Source organism: Peromyscus californicus, unplaced genomic scaffold, assembly GCF_007827085.1.
Source record: "Peromyscus californicus insignis strain IS unplaced genomic scaffold, ASM782708v3 Scaffold_14__1_contigs__length_90479793_seg_1, whole genome shotgun sequence".
NCBI classification, from domain to species: domain Eukaryota; kingdom Metazoa; phylum Chordata; class Mammalia; order Rodentia; family Cricetidae; genus Peromyscus; species Peromyscus californicus.
Window position 1 is genome coordinate 6,620,115 of NW_026294435.1, and position 15,797 is coordinate 6,635,911.

The 15,797-nt window shown below is 43.1% G+C and overlaps 1 protein-coding gene across 11 annotated transcripts in view; it reads right to left on the reverse strand.

Annotated features, from left to right (window-relative positions):
* The window catches only part of Zcchc2 (zinc finger CCHC-type containing 2), a 50,672-nt gene that overhangs the window by 6,594 nt on the left and 28,281 nt on the right, over positions 1-15,797 (reverse strand). For 5 of the 11 annotated variants that reach the window (XM_052736478.1, XM_052736474.1, XM_052736470.1 and 2 more), the window contains 7 exons: positions 13,311-13,394; positions 11,798-11,855; positions 9,596-9,728; positions 8,107-8,171; positions 7,587-7,681; positions 3,958-4,101; positions 58-1,545 (listed from right to left, as the gene is read on the reverse strand). In XM_052736478.1, the coding sequence (XP_052592438.1) occupies positions 58-1,545; positions 3,958-4,101; positions 7,587-7,681; positions 8,107-8,171; positions 9,596-9,728; positions 11,798-11,855; positions 13,311-13,394 (2,067 nt within the window). The remainder of the gene's footprint in view (positions 1-57; positions 1,546-3,957; positions 4,102-7,586; positions 7,682-8,106; positions 8,172-9,595; positions 9,729-11,797; positions 11,856-13,310; positions 13,395-15,797) is intronic. The other 6 variants (XM_052736473.1, XM_052736471.1, XM_052736472.1 and 3 more) reach the window with 6 other exon arrangements.

The following is a 15,797-nucleotide window of genomic DNA, read 5'->3' on the forward strand; positions in this document are numbered from 1 at the left end:
AGGAAGAAGAAACGGGGGGACCTCAGAAACAAGTCCTCTGGGAGTTAGTGTGATTACCTTGTTGACTGGCCTCCATGGATGACTGCTTACAGTCCTGTGCATAATGTCCGCTCACACCACAATTGTAACATGAGACATTCCCATTCTTCTTGGGCCCAGAACCACTGGTGTTGGCAACTACATTAGGTGCTGGATATACAGGGTACAATCTCCCAAATCCTGCCATCTGCTGCATGCCATAGTTGGCTTGGCTCCCCATGACTGGGTCATGCACCAGTCCATTTGCATATGGAGTCTGAGGCAGAAAAAAAGGAAGTTGGTTCCCATTGCTCTGATGTGCTTGGTTGAGGTAGCTGCCATTGCAAATGGATGGCAGAGTAAAGAATGATGGGACTCGGTACACTGGTCCAGGCATCGGATTGGGATAATAGTAACTACTTAGCTGAAGGTTTCCATTGGTCCCACAGCTGCACCTTCGCCCACACGAACCACAAGGACCTGAGCCCATCTGCTGTGGTGGCACTAGGGTCCCATTAGCGTTCGTGTTCCCCACAGCATTGATGTAAGATGTGCTATCGCTCTGAGCAGTGCTGTGTGTCAAGGCAGGGCTGGGGCTTGGGGCAGGGCCCGGGGTGTGGGTAGGAACAGCAGGAGGAACTGTGGACTGGGCTTGACTGATGCCTGCACTTGTTGGCTGGGCAGAAGTGGCTGTGTTGAGCACACTGGAATTCTGGGTGGGTAGCACACTGGCAGCAAGGGGTGAGCCTGGAAAGGTGTAGGAAGCTGGTGGCTGTGCAGCTGAGAGGCCAGCCGCTGGAAGAACTACCTTCACATTGGTAGGCTGAGGGACTGTTCCTGGGTTTCCCTCAATCTGAGGCACCATTTGATTTAGTCCTACCAGTTGGGATGCAGATTTTGTGATGGGGTCCGTGGTAGCCACAGGAGATCCTGGGAAACTACCTGGGTTATGGACAGGAATAAAGGCAGTGTTTGGTGATCCAATGCTCAGACTTCCGCTTGGCTGTTGTGGAATATTAACTGCGCAACTCTCAGATGATCCCTGTGGTGGTGGCAATTTTAGTCTCTGCAATGTTAGCTGCAAAGCAGGAGTACTACTGTGTGGAAGGAAGGAGGATGGGATAGGTAAAGGGGAAGCCAACAATTCCAGGTGTTTCTCTGATTCTCCAGAAGCTGTGGGGCCCAGGATTCCAACAGGGCTTGAATTTGTGGGCTCCATCACTGTAGAAATCGCCATAGGGTTAGGAACAAGCATCCCTATTGCTTTGCCATCTGCAGATTTGGGTGAAGGAATGACAACTTCTGACTTCTGGGCACCATTGTGCATGACACAGTGTAGAGTTGGCATAAAGGGAATATGTGGATACTTGTGTGAGGACAGCGGGGCTTCTAAAAGGCTTCCATTCTCGGTCCCCAGGGAGACAATCTGAACAGGTGGCTTGACAGTGACAGTCTGGTGGACAGAGCCATAATCTGTAAACCTGGCTGCTGATGGGCTCCCAGAATCTTCAGAATTGCTGTCAGTATCTAAAGAAAACAGCAAACGTGGATTAACCCAGGCTAAATTCCTACTTTTCTTACTAGCACTAAAATTTCAGTCTATCTAAAATTAATTCAAGTCTGCTATGTTTTGCTCTGTCACAATTTTCAACTGCCCGAGCTTTCAGTATGCTTTAATCTCTAAAAACAACAACAAAGGTCACTGGAGTGTGAGACATAAGAGATATGCATGCACTACTACTTGACTGCTGAGAAAAGCATTAAACAACAATTTTAGGTAATCTACTTAATTCTGTACCATCAAAAACTCGATTTTAAATTTATCTCATGAATGATTCAATTTAAAGAGTATGATCAGAACAATATTTAACTCAAATGCTTAAGGTAGGAAATGGACTATGTACTTGTGCTACTATCTATTCAATAGGGAGCATTTAAAGCTACTTGTATTAGTCCTACAATGAATATTCCGGAACACAAAAGGCGGATAAGAAAGAAAACACCACCATTTCTCCACAACTACACAGAGACACAACACTGTGCTTCACCTATGTACTCCTGTAGCACACCACAGTACACACACAAGTCACTCCAGCTCCCAGACAGGGCAGAGAGGAGCCAAGGCACTACCTGGTGCAGTGTTTACACATGGTAAATACTGCACTGCAGTCTGCACAGCTTATCAGTTAGACGGAGCACTAACTGTAAAAATCTTTTTGCTCGTGAATTAAGCAGGATTACACTTGGGACTTAGTGTTCATTAAGTCAAGAACTGGTTACATGTAGCTAGCAATGCTAAACATCCTTGAAACAATTAATTAACCTTCCTACAGAAAAGCTAAACAGAACCCACTTGACACAGAATATCAAGTATTATTAACTGAATTGTCTCAATTTATATTAGAGGGGAGCCGAATTAATGAGTGAATGGTTTTATCAAATATGGCCCCTAACATAAATTATTATACTACTCATTATTAACGTTAGAAAGAATCTCCCTAAATTAATAACCTCTTCAAGGCACTGGATGTGTACTATCCATCAGTGCAGAGTTCAGAACAAAAATCAAGTCCAAAAAGAAAAAAGAAGCCATCTTTCAGATGCTCAGTTAAATTTCCACATGAATTCAAACCTCTAGTCTCAGGCACAGTGATAACTGATTTTTGGAGCACTATAGGGATCAGGGGGAAGGATGTTTGTGTACTGACTTGGGAAAGCAGAAAGTCTGAGCATCATTACAACAACAGAGCCACACGCTTCTGAAGGCCTTTGTGTGCACTCAAAGCTTTGCATCCCAGTGTGTGCCTGGGAGCACCCTGAGGGACTTTGTCTCTGGGGAAGCCACCATGAATAAAGGGCAATGTCCTCCACACAGGCCTATCAACTACAGATCTGAGAACAAGAAGGGATGCTATCAGAGTTACCCACAGTTCCGACAACCAGGTGAAATCTGCTCAAGACTCACAGAATTATCTGCACACTCCACAGAACCAAGTACAATGTGCACCACAATATACTGAAAGCCCGTCTACTCTAGATAAGGCAAAAAGATCCTCTCAATGTCCCATAGCTCTGAGGTTATTTTTTCCTTTGAGGAAACTATGCAGAAGTGCAGTGTGGTCGCACATCTGTAGCACTGACCACTGCAGGCTTCATTTGATCTGACCGTGAAACAACCCAAGGTAAAGACTGACTTCAACTGTCTGAAAAGTCGTAGTATCCTGACATGCTATGACAGTGACACAGAAGCTCAGGTCCCAGCAAGCTCAAAACTGTGCAGCAAGAAGCCACATCTGGCTGAAATACCATGGTGTTAAGAATTTAACAGAAAAACTGTCTGAGACTACGCTCAGCATGGTACCCTCACTGTCATGAGGTCAGCCTTTGGTTGTGGTTGGCATATCTGAAGGACAGCATCCTCATTAAACACAGACTTTTCAAGGGTGTCTTACTGTCAGACCAGAATGGTAAGTCTCTCCAACGAGAATAGCAGAAATGTCAAAATCAACTTTCTCAGAAAGGTGAAAACTAACTAAAGGCCTGGAGCGATCATAGGGTGTGTAAGAGATATCGGTCAATCTCTTATGAATGGAGATCCTTGCCCTACCCTCATCCCATCTCCTCCCCAGTCCACAGACAGTAGCTTTGGAGACCACTAACACAGCCATCACTAGAAAGATGTAGTGTGGAGTCCCCCCAAACACTACCCCACAAGACCCGCCCCCATGTGAGCTGAGTGGTTGCTGTGCTGACCATGCCAGTCCCCATCCATAAGACAACCCTGTTTTGTTATAATCCCTTTCCCTGTCTACTGACTTCATATGCAGTGAATGGTCTTTAAATACCTTTAATAACAAATTTTAAGTCAACAGCGGGTTGTTTAGGAGATAACAGTTTCATCTGCCCCCACCTCTTTCTATCCCTCTGCTAAAAGCAAACCTCTGTCCTTTTCTTCTTCACTTTCAAAACTTTCTCTTCCATCATGTCGTGGACTAGACGGAGAACTGTAACTCTCTGAAGATGTTTCTCCACATGTGTCATGTCCAGATCCAATGTCCAAATTCATATCTAAAAACAACAGCTCTAAAGTTATATTAAACAGTTATATTAATTTTCAAACGGAACCATTAGAAATTTGTCTTTGATCTGTGTTAAAATTCATTATTAAGTAGCTGATAAATACATATTTAAAACAAAGGCATACAACAAGTCAATTTTACTAACTTAATCAGAATTAGTTTCTTGTAGGGACAGTCCAATATCACCACTTTGAGCTATGTTCTAAGTCTACAGAGTCTATCTCCCTAGAGCTTGCTAAAGAAATCCTCCAAGAGTAGGTGGTATATCATAATATATGTTCTGTTAAAACCACTAGCCATGCCAGAGTATTTAAAACAACAGCATGCTTCTCATCTAGCGGACTAGGCAGCCCCTTAACTTCTACCCAGAGGCCATTCCTATGCCAAGACAAGGCAGGGTGACTGCAGTAAGGGCAAGTGTCAGTTAGTGGCGTCTGCTGTGGGCATAGTAGGACAGAAGATTCTCGTGTCCACTGTGAGTCACTCCTACACCAACCCAGACTGTAAACTTCACTTCTGTAAACCCCACTGCTAACACAGCTTCGGTTACAGCATGTTTACTGCACAAATCCAAACGAGCAGCTATGTGTGTGTGTACATGTATGTGTATGGGCATGTGCCTGTGCACATAGGCGGAGACCAGGAGGGCGCCATGGCTTCTATCACTCTCCACTTATGTCCCCGAAATGTAGTCTCTCCCTGGTCTGAGGGCTCAGGTTTTCTGTGAGGCTGGAAGTCAGAAGCCTCAGCAGCTGCCCCTGCTCCTGCCCCCCATTTCCAGGGTTAAAGGCTCCTGCAAGATCATATCCAGTTCATTTTGTGGGTGCTGCAATAAGAACTCGAATCCTCATCATTGTGCATCCAGTGTTCCTAACCACTGAGCCATCTGTCCAGCCCCCAAAGCATAGGGTCTTAGTAAGTTCTTAATGGTCTCTGTGTGGTAATAATCTATCTCTTAGAACGGAGTTATAAAGTGATTTTTTTTTAAAGGACATGATTTTACTGAGTAGTCTAGTCTGGTCTTGAATTGATAATATTTGTGCTTCAGCCTATAAAGCCCTGGGATTTCAGGAGTGTGCACTACCATCGCTACCACTGAGACATCCAAGTTTTCAAAGAAAATACACTGCCAACAGAGGTGACTAATAGCACGGGCTGTTTCCTGGAAGCAGAAAACACAGAAGGAGCAGTGAGAAATCTCTATTTTGTTCCCTTTCCTATTTCTGAGATGCACGAATAACATACTGTCAGTCAAAGGAGAAATTAAAATTTAAAATAAAATTTTAAAAATTAAATGACACCCATCTTAGATGGACCCACTGTTTAACGCCGAACAGTGCACTAATCAGAAGGACCCACTCTCTCAGCTCTTACACACTATCTGCATTTCATGACAGCAGCTGCTCCGTACGGGTAGAAAATAATTATTTCCAGTTTATTGAATTCTTAAAGGCTGTTCTTTGTTGGCACTGTAATCCTTCAGAGGAAAATAAACGGGTTTGTTTTCTTAGGTTGGGGTTGTCATACATCTGAATTACATAAAGACATCAATGAGACAAGATGCTCAGAGTACACTTTATTCATAGTCCTACCTGATAAGTGTGAGTCAATTACACATATCTGTACACATAAACATACTGAAAACAAAACAAAACACACCCAAAACAACTCCCAAATAGGACAAGGTTTGACTTACTCAAAAAGCCTGATTATTATAAAACTTGAAAATTAGAGAGATAAAGGGGAAAGGAATTGGAGTTTGGGATGCTTCAAGGCTTGTAATAACTTAAAAATGTGTATTTTCTTCTGATTTAGTAGCACAAGGAGCAAGAAGTAAATCATTGAGCATCTCTTCAGTCAGTGCTAAGTCTGTTCACAGGCTGTTACATGTGATTTACAATTAGGGGAGGAAGACGTTATTTCTGGCTTATACACAACAATGATACAACTTGAGCGGCCACACATCTAAGAAACAAGGACACAGAACCAAACCCAGGGATGGCTCTGACCAAAGTCCATGAGATGTTTTCTGGATATCTGGGCCAAAAAAAGATAACAGCTGCATTGCAGCATCTGGGGGAGGCCCGAGTTCTAGAAGTGTGTGAAATCAGAGTGGGACCTCATAAATGGTGGTGCACACAGGACCTGCCCAGGAGAGTACCTCAGCTAAACACATTCTTTGAAAACAAACATGGAAGCAATATGGAGAATGAGCCAGGGGAACAGGACAGGAAGCCCTGGCAGGAGTGATTTCTAGTCAGCCACCAGCAGACCAACCTTTTTCACCATTTGGAACATCAGATAACAAAGTGCTACCACATGCTCCTGGACTACATCCTTATGTAGGCAGGATGGGTTTTTCTAGCTCATCTTTCCCCCTTATGGAGGTCTGAATGAGAATGGCCCTCATAGGCTCAAACGTTTGAATGCTTGGTCCCCAGTTAGTGGAACTGTCTGGGAACAATTAAGAAGTGTGGCCTTTTTGGAGGAGGTGTGTCACTGGAGGTAGGCTTTGAAGTTTCAAAAAGTCTACACCACTTCACGTTAGCTCTCTCTGCCTCTGCTTGGGACCAGGATGTGAGCTCTCACCTACTGCTCCAGCACCATGTCTGCCTGCCTGCTGCCCTGCTCCCCCGCCACTGTAGTCACAACCCACCCTTTGAAACGGCACGCCCTAAATAAAACACTTTTATAAGTTCCCGTGGTCATAGTGTTTAATCACAGCAACAGAAAAGTGAAGTCACTCCCAATTTAGCTAATACAACAAACTGGCATAATCTGAGATTCAAAATACAATCATTTTTCTTTCTATACTATTTACTCTGTCTCTATGATCACCTAGCTGAAAATACATCCTAATTTAGAAATATTCTTGTTACTTTTGTTATATCACAAATTAATATGCTGCAAGGACAGTAAGATTTAAAAAACAAAACCAAACCAAACCCAAACCAACCATTTGTGGAATCAGCTAGTTACTGTCAGGTGCACACACAGAATATTTTCCTAGAGGTCTATGGTTTTTCCCTCTTTTTCGATTTTTACAATTAATACTACAGGCAAACAAAACACAAAAAGCAACTGATGTACTAGAAAAAGAGGGCTTTTCCATCAGATGAACCTTAATCCTAAACAGAGGGACTTCAAGTCCCTATCTTAAAGATGGTTGGTAAATGGAAACTAAACAACCTAGTCCAACAAAGCTCCGTAAGTTAAGTCATCAAATATAAAAATGTCAGTAACATTCTAAAATTGATTCTGCAAGAGTATGTCTAGATTTCCCTGAGGGTGCTCCACAACGCTGAGAGAAGACTGCCGTAATGTCAGAGCCAGCCAGCTCCACAGTGGAGACTGGCTACTGCTGACACGACCCCTAAGTTACCGTTTTACCTTCAGGAATATCTAACAACGGCCTGGCGACAGCTCAGGGTCCACCGAGATGTTACATTGCAGATGTAGAGAGGACACTGGAGAGGAAGCCTTCCTTACCTTTCCCAGGACTGCCATGAGCGTGCTGAGGAGCAGAGAGTCTAACACCATTTATTCTACTGCTCAATCTGTTCTCCGTTTTCTTAATTTTCTCCCTAAACCAAACCGATATATATATATATATAGAAAATCAACACTTGTAAGACCCTCTATCAAAAACATTAAACACAGTATTACTAAAATCCTCCAGATATTTGTATCATTAAAAACAAACTCTATGAAAACCTAGAGTGTCACCATTCAGTGTGCTTCTGAGAGCTCTGCCCTCCACACCAAACACATTCTTTGATAGGAGCTTTCCTTCCACCACGTGTATGGTGATAATTTCAACTACAAATGTTAACCCCAAAACTAAAAGAAAAGTAAAAATCAATGGAATATACTGTACACACACACACACACACACACACACACACACACACACACACACACACACACACACACTAAATACATCCATAACCAGATACTGAATGCTTATCTTTCCTAATTTTTATTACTGAAAACATTAAATTGAACCTACTTTTCTATCTGTGGCTTCCCTTTCTTCTTATTTACTGAAGATAAGCTCCGTTTTTCAGCAGAGTGCTAGTAGAAATAAAAAAAAAAAAAGACCTCAGCTACACCACACATTGCTGTAGGTATCCTTATTCTAGTACCAAACACAACAAAGACCATTCTCCATCACAAACTAACAAATTTTGATTTCCAGCCCACTTCTGAAGTTACCTACAGAAGCACTAAATAAAATGTACACATTCTATGACAAATACTTAACATTAATCATGAGAAAACTGTTCTAAAACAGATCTCGACTTTCCTTTATCTGACTGCAGGTCTCCTTAATTGCACCCTGACTTTCCAAAGTCAAGCAGTCAAAAGCACACTAATGCATACTTCCAGAGGTGAACATGCCCTGTGTCTTACACTCCTGCTCTGAGCAGCGTGGTGAAATCTCACTCTGTTCCACCCTCCTGGGACACAAGCACATCTATGCCACATTCACTGCTGGCCTGAGAGCAGCTAAGCACATGAACACAAGCACATAAATTATGATACTCTACTGTTACAACTTATTTTATAATGTTACTGTTGAGAACCTTGTACTAGGCCCACTTATAAAGTTTATCATAGCTCTGCATTCATGTATAGGAAGATACAGGGTTTTCAGGTACTCTACTGAGTTCTGGAAACGTTACCTCTGTGGACAAGGGAGACTACTGCCCCAAACAGACTATGATCCAGTGACTGGTATTTGCTATGGGTCTTCACATGCAGCTCAGGTCAATGAAACTGACATATTTGTCACACTTAAGGGAAGCCACAGACATTGGAGTAGAGAGAACGAAGAATCAGGGGGCTTTAACAAGGAGACCATTAATTATGACAGTGATAACTTAAAACTTCCCAAAATATGCTTTTGTCCATAAAAAGAGGTATGAAGCTGTGTATTGGTCAGAAACATAATAAAGTTCACAAATCAATCTTCCAGACAGAACACACTAGCAACACGGGAGTTTCCTGGCCCAGTATGTGGTGGTATATGATATAAATGCACCACTAGCAGCCTCCTCTCATCACAGCAGTTCATAAGGAAGCAAACATTCGCTTAGCATATGCAAGAAAGTGGGTAACCTGCCTCAACACTACAAGGAAAGGTCAGTGTGAAAATTCCTATCATCGTATCAAGATAGTGATTTAACAGGTGAATAATCCTTTTGAGACCAAAATAATAATAATAATGATGATAATAATAATAATAGTAATAATAAATTGGAACAAATTAATGAACCCCTAGAACTAGAATAAAGACTTGAAGTGTCTTATTAAATTGTGGTAGTCTTTCAGACGTCAGGAATCCAATTACATATACGGATAAAGGCTCCCACAGAAACATTTCCTCACTTCTTACCAGAGAAGCCACCTGACCAAGGCTCACAGCACTCACTCCTTAGGAAAGAGAGAGCAGCAATGCTTTTGCCAAATGGCCCCAAAGCCACCCTGACACATACCTGGTCAGCCGAGGCTGTGGGCTCTGGGTGCTGGATGGTGGCACAGCCTTGGCTCCTCCAATCCACAGTTCCATTCTGTTCTGCATACTGCAAGGTAAGCCCATCCAACGGAGAACAGCTCGTACCAACACTGCTAACACAAGGAAAGACAATGACAGTGTCAAGTCTGTCCCCTAACTCAACCTACTCTCCACCTCAAGGAAGAAGCTACAGGAGCCTTTCTCTAAACCTCTCCTTTCTGTTTGTGGAGTGCCCAGTCATCAGCATATAGGCATACGGAAACGAGTATACTCGAAGAAGTAAGTGACATCTCTATAATTTATCAGCAAGAGTCTACTTGCCATTAGTGCCTGTGTGACTGGGGTGTCCCTGCGTCCACTGTCAGTCAGCTCAACAGAGACACTGCACAGCCTGGATCAGGCAAGAACTGCTGAGTGAAGAGCTGTATGAACAGGTACATGAAGGATCAACAGTGTGACGGGGAACCCCCTCAAAATACAGACAACAGGACGGGCCTAACGCATCCAGAGAATGAAATTATTGGGGACAGACTGGGTGTTGAACACTGTTAACCAATACAGAAGACTGAGGATTCTTCAGAGTGTCTGAAAAAAACAAATGTAAAGTCTTCAACTGCAAAAATGGGGAGAAGAATTCAGGGGATGGGGAGCTGAACAGGAGAACTGACAGGACAAGAAAAAACTCACATAAAAACATCAAAGACAAGCAGAATGTGTGAACAGCCCAACTCATAAGGACTTCAGTGACTTTTACAAGATGGCTCAAGAGAACAGAATAGAAGGAATATCTGAAAACATAAGCTGGGAATTTTGTAAAACCAAGACATAAGTTACAGATTCTAGAAGCAGAATGCAAAAGCAGCTACAAAGTCTATCACAGACAACTGAGAAAAACCCAAAAGCCAGGAGGAAAACACCAAAAGAACAGCAGAGATTGGTTCAACAATGGGGTGACAACTCCAGATCTAAGAGCAGGCTAAGTGACAGCCTTGATTTGAGAGGGGCTCTCCGAGAGAAGGACCAAGGGAGGCCATAAGCCAAGGAGCTCCAAGACCATCTACAAAACCAGGAAGCAGGCACCCCCAGAACCAGCAAGGGCCCTGGTGCAGAAAGCAGGAAGCCTTGTGGCACTCGAGTGAGCAGGGCAGTATTGTTGCTATGTGAGCTCGAAATCACATAATGATTTTATGTGGTCTGCCAGAGATCAGAGGTGGCTGATGGGATTTGTACACAACAGGTGAAAACTATATGACCAGAAGAAAGTCAAGTATAGACTCAAAAAGCTAACAGCAAATAACTGCCAACCTAGAATCATTATCAAGCAAAAAGACTTTAAAAAAAAAATGAAGGCACATGTTTTGCTGACTCCCGTGGGGGTCCTGTCCCTTTCTGAATGGGGACAACAGAGATGGAGGAAGAGTGGATGGGGTGGGCGGAGGGAGGGAGGGAAGACTGTGGTTGATATGTAAAATAAATGAAAAAATTTAATAACGAAATTTTAAAAATGAAGGCAAGCTACATTTTTTTTCCTTCAGATTAAAAACAAACTGCACTCAGGGTTAAGTGTAGCTTAGTGGTAGAGGGCTTGCCTAGCATTTGTGAGTAGCTATGTCCAACATCTAGTAATACAACACACACACACACACACACACACACACACACACACACACACACACACATACACACACAACTGCATTTACCATATACAGATGTATTTCAGGAAACAGTGCTTTCATTTAAAAGGAAAGCCATCATGGGTGGGTGCTTGGGGACAAGAAGGAGCAAAAAGGGACCAAAATGAACACTGGAAAAGGGTGTCACAAAATTTAAAGCTATGAAGAGAATGAAAATGCATGATGATTGTGATTTACAACTCAGAAAAAAAAAATGAAGTCACAGCGCTCCAAGTTGCTCAGATTATCTGAGGAATGCTGCAAGCACAAATTTACACTAGACTTGAAGAGGTGAACGACGCACAATTTGGGGAGCAACCACCAGAAAACAAAGTACATTAACTGTGACAGCTGCCACAGGAGAATTCCTCCAGAAGGCTGCAAGGAAGAGGACAAAAGAAACAGCAGGCAAGACAGCTGGACAGACCGTCAAGAAACACACCGGAAGCTTCACTCAGTGTTAGGTTAAGGTGCACGAAGGCATTCTCGCTTTATTATCAGATACCTACTTCCCAGCGGGGCTCTTCCCAGCGTGTTTCTTGTGGATTATGGTGTGCTGTAACACATCTAGGGCAGAAAAAACCAGAATTATTTCAGGGCACTATATGCTCTCCTAACTGCAGCAGCTCCCCAGTGGTGGTCCCTGCCGAGCACTGCCACCCAGTTCCCAGCACAAGGGGAGCTTGTGCTTGTTTCTGTGAGACAGGGTCTACTACACAGTCCAGGCTGACTCAGATTCCAGATCTGCCTCACACTCCTGGATGCTGGACTACAGGTGTGCACCACTACACCCAGCTTACAGAAGATACCTTAACACATCTTCAATTACCTAATATGCTACCAAATAACCTCAAATGTGCATACCAATCTTGCTCAAAATTATGCAAATTTAATATGAGCATATTACTTCAAACTGTATTTACTTCAGGTAAAACTCTTTATTTCCATTTTAAAAAGGATGCCCATATTTTTAAGTCTGTAAGAAACACACATATCCATGTACCAGACCACTCTCCAGTTGCTTAAAAAAGGAAACAACTTGTGAGATAACGCTGAGGGTCCCCCTTTACTCCACTCCTCCCCTCTACAGAGGTTAACTATCTCTAACTTGTTAAGCACTCCAGTGAAAGCTCCATTTTAACTACTTGCATATGTATGTACATTCATAAACTCATATGGGGCTGTGGAGTGAATATGCTACAAACATCCTTTAACTCCTGCCCAGCACACATATCACTATTTAGTTGAAACACTCAGGCAACTCTGCATCTGTGGCAGCCAGCACATGGGCAGGTTTCAGAGATGCGGAATCAGCAGGCAGCAGCCACGATCTCCAGCTTCACTGCATCTTGTCAAATTCTGTGCAAACACGTTGGCAATTTACATCTCGTCCATAATGTCTGCGCTCTCACTGCCATTGTGTGTGGCGTCAGACTTGAAAATGACTCACAGGCCTCAAGAATGTGCACTGTTGTCTGTCTGTCCTTTCCTTCAATTTCTCAATTACCTGTGAGGCTATACGCCTATCAGCTTGAGGGGTTCGTCATCCCCTCACATTTCTCACATTTCTGTTAGGATGCCTTTTTCACTGATTTCTGTTCAAGGATCCTTCTATTGTCTTCTTCCTGTCAAATCCTCGCTAGTATCTCATCTGTGGACTGTCTTCTAAAATTATCTGGGCTCTTTGGTCATATACTAAGTTCTTGCTTAGATTAGTCAAATGTATGCTCAGGATCTGCTTATTAAAGAAAGCATTCTCTCCCCAGGTTTACATACCAAACTTTAAACTTTACATTTTACAAAGAGTCAAAGTTTTGTGCGTGACAAACGGTGGGGTCTGACTAACACATACGTCACACAGAAAGCCAGCTGTGCCAACCATGGAGTGAGCAGCCTCTTCCTTGCCCACTGTACTGTAATGCCACTAACACACCCCAGGCCCTGTCTGTAACTGGGCTCTCTTTACTCTGTTCTGACCCTGTGTCAGTGTAGGCAGACTTAGTCTAGTGAGTCTACGATTACCTTCTTCTTGACTTGAAGCTTCTGAGCTGTCTTCTTTTAAGTGTTCTAATATCTTAGAAGTCTTCAGAGAGGACTGTAAGTTATCTGCAGGAAATAATTCAATACTACTAACTCTAGGAAAATTATAATGGTGAGATAAAGAAAGTAAGTATAATGACTATCCCTCTGCCCCAAGAAGAGGAGAGCGAAGGGTCACTGGAGAAAAACCTTTCTTCAAGAGTGCACAGGTCTGTTTGAGTGGAGTCCTGGAGCAAGCTGCTCCCCGAGGCTCCACTTGGCTGGAGCAAACCATCCACACCTGTCAGTCCCAGGATGCTCACTCACCAGAGGACCAAATGGAGAGTGTGCCTCTGCTATCTACTGTCTAAACTTTTTGAGACTTCCAGTTTGTTGTACACTTACTTTTTAAAACCCCGTAACAACACTGTGGTGATACTGAACTGCTACAACACCCCAAATTTCTGTTTTGTTACAGAGCAATGACTGTGGGTCAGCCGTAACCCACGGGACACACTCTAACAGCAGTGGATCCCAGACAAGGAAGACTTAAGTCACTGAAGAGTGAAATACTGTTTGCTCAATAGTTATCTATCAGCATATGGGACACTGTTCTCTGCCCCAGGGTAACAAAAGGTAGAGGTGTTTTTTTTTTAAAGGTGTGCAAATGAACCCTGACAACACTGTGTTATTATTTAGCAAAACAACTCACACATGTATAGACTGCTGACAAGTTTCCCCACAATCCAAGATGTGTACATTCAACAGCATTTTACATGTTCAATCTTCAGACAAAATCTGCCAGGCTCCTTAGCATTGCTCATGAATTTAAAACCTTGCCAAGCCTCAAGAGACTTTGCCTTATGTATATGCATACTTCCCATGTGGGTAGCTTTCCTGGGCAGGGTGATAATCTGGGGTAGAAGCTTAACTTTCTGTTTCAACGCCTTTTTAGAATGAACCAGGTGCTACTGGTAAGAGACTATTAAAAAAAAAACTCACACTTTGACTTGGGGAGAAGTGTTGACTGTTAAGTATACAGAGTTCTAGAATAACCATGACTTTAAAAAACACTGTCACTATTCAGACATAAATTCAGCCATGGAGCCACACAGCTATACATCTTATTTCAGTCAACTAGTCACAGAACTATACTTTTGATCCTCACTGCTAACGAGGTTCCAAACATTTAAGGCATACACATGCACACTACATGTGCTGCTCCAGCAGTCAGTGAAATCTTGAAAGTTAATACACTGTTTAATCGTTAGTCACACTTTTCATCTCTAAAACTAGCATGCATTTTCTTTTTCCTTTAGGTATAGGAAAATGACAACTAAAAACAAAAGGAAAGGTTTAAAGAAAAAAATGTTCCTCAAAATATTGGCTGTGCTTAAAGTGAGTAGAAAATACCTATGGGACCTATCAGCATTATTGGCAAAATATGTGTTTAAAAGTCAGGCTGAGGAGACTTTGTAGAAAACTGAACACAAGACAGGACTGATGAGCGCTGCAACAGGAAAGCAAAACGACACTTAGAAGCAAGACTGTGGACCTTCCCAGAGAGGTGACGTTTCGGCCTGTACTCAGCAGCTGTGGGTTGAAGGGCGGTGCCGGACAGCGGTGGACAGACACCACAACAGTAAGCCGCAGGCTCTAGAAAGAGCTGGGCTTTCAAGCAGCTGCAGTCTAAGGGTCCAAGGGAAGCTCAAAGACTTTCACTAACACCGGGGTTTCTCACCAATTTTCAAGTTTTTAATCACAGAATTAACAAATACAACTTATCCCCAGAATAGTCCTGGATAAGGTTGCGGGTTGCGTTTATGTGAACAGCAGTGGGTTATTTTTTTTTGGGGGGGGGGGTTTCCAGACAGGATTTCTCTGTGTAGCTTTGGAGCCTGTCCTGGATCTTGCTCTGTAGACCAGGCTAGCCTCAAACTCACAAAGATCCACCTGCCTCTGCCTCCTGAGTGCTGGGATTAAAGGCCTGCACCACCACCATCCAGCAGTATTTTTAAGTAGTAGTTCATGAACAAAACAAAACCTATCTAAAAACAACAGAAAGGTGGGGAAGGGGCAAGAAAGGACAGCATGCGCTGTCTGACACGGGCTAGTCTTTAAATGTTGACTATCTAGAGTTGCATGAGATGGGTAAGGCTAAGGGACTCAACTGCCAGCGCCGGATAGCACAGAGGAGGAAGGAACACTGCACAATAGTGTAGCCAGCAGCTCTGCAGCCAGAACTGAAGCTCTGCCAGGGAACTGAAGGGCCGACTGTCCTGGTGGCCAGTCTGGTGGTTCTACAGCTCCTGCTGCACCATCTTCAACAGTGCAGTGTAAAGTTCACTAAAGAGGCCAAACATTTCTTAACGGCATGTCTCTATTCCTCAACTTTTAACTAAAATTCTTCAAGTCTGAACAACAAGATGGCACAGTAAGACACAAAAACCAAGCAAACAAACTCCATAAAAAAACGAAACACAAAACACA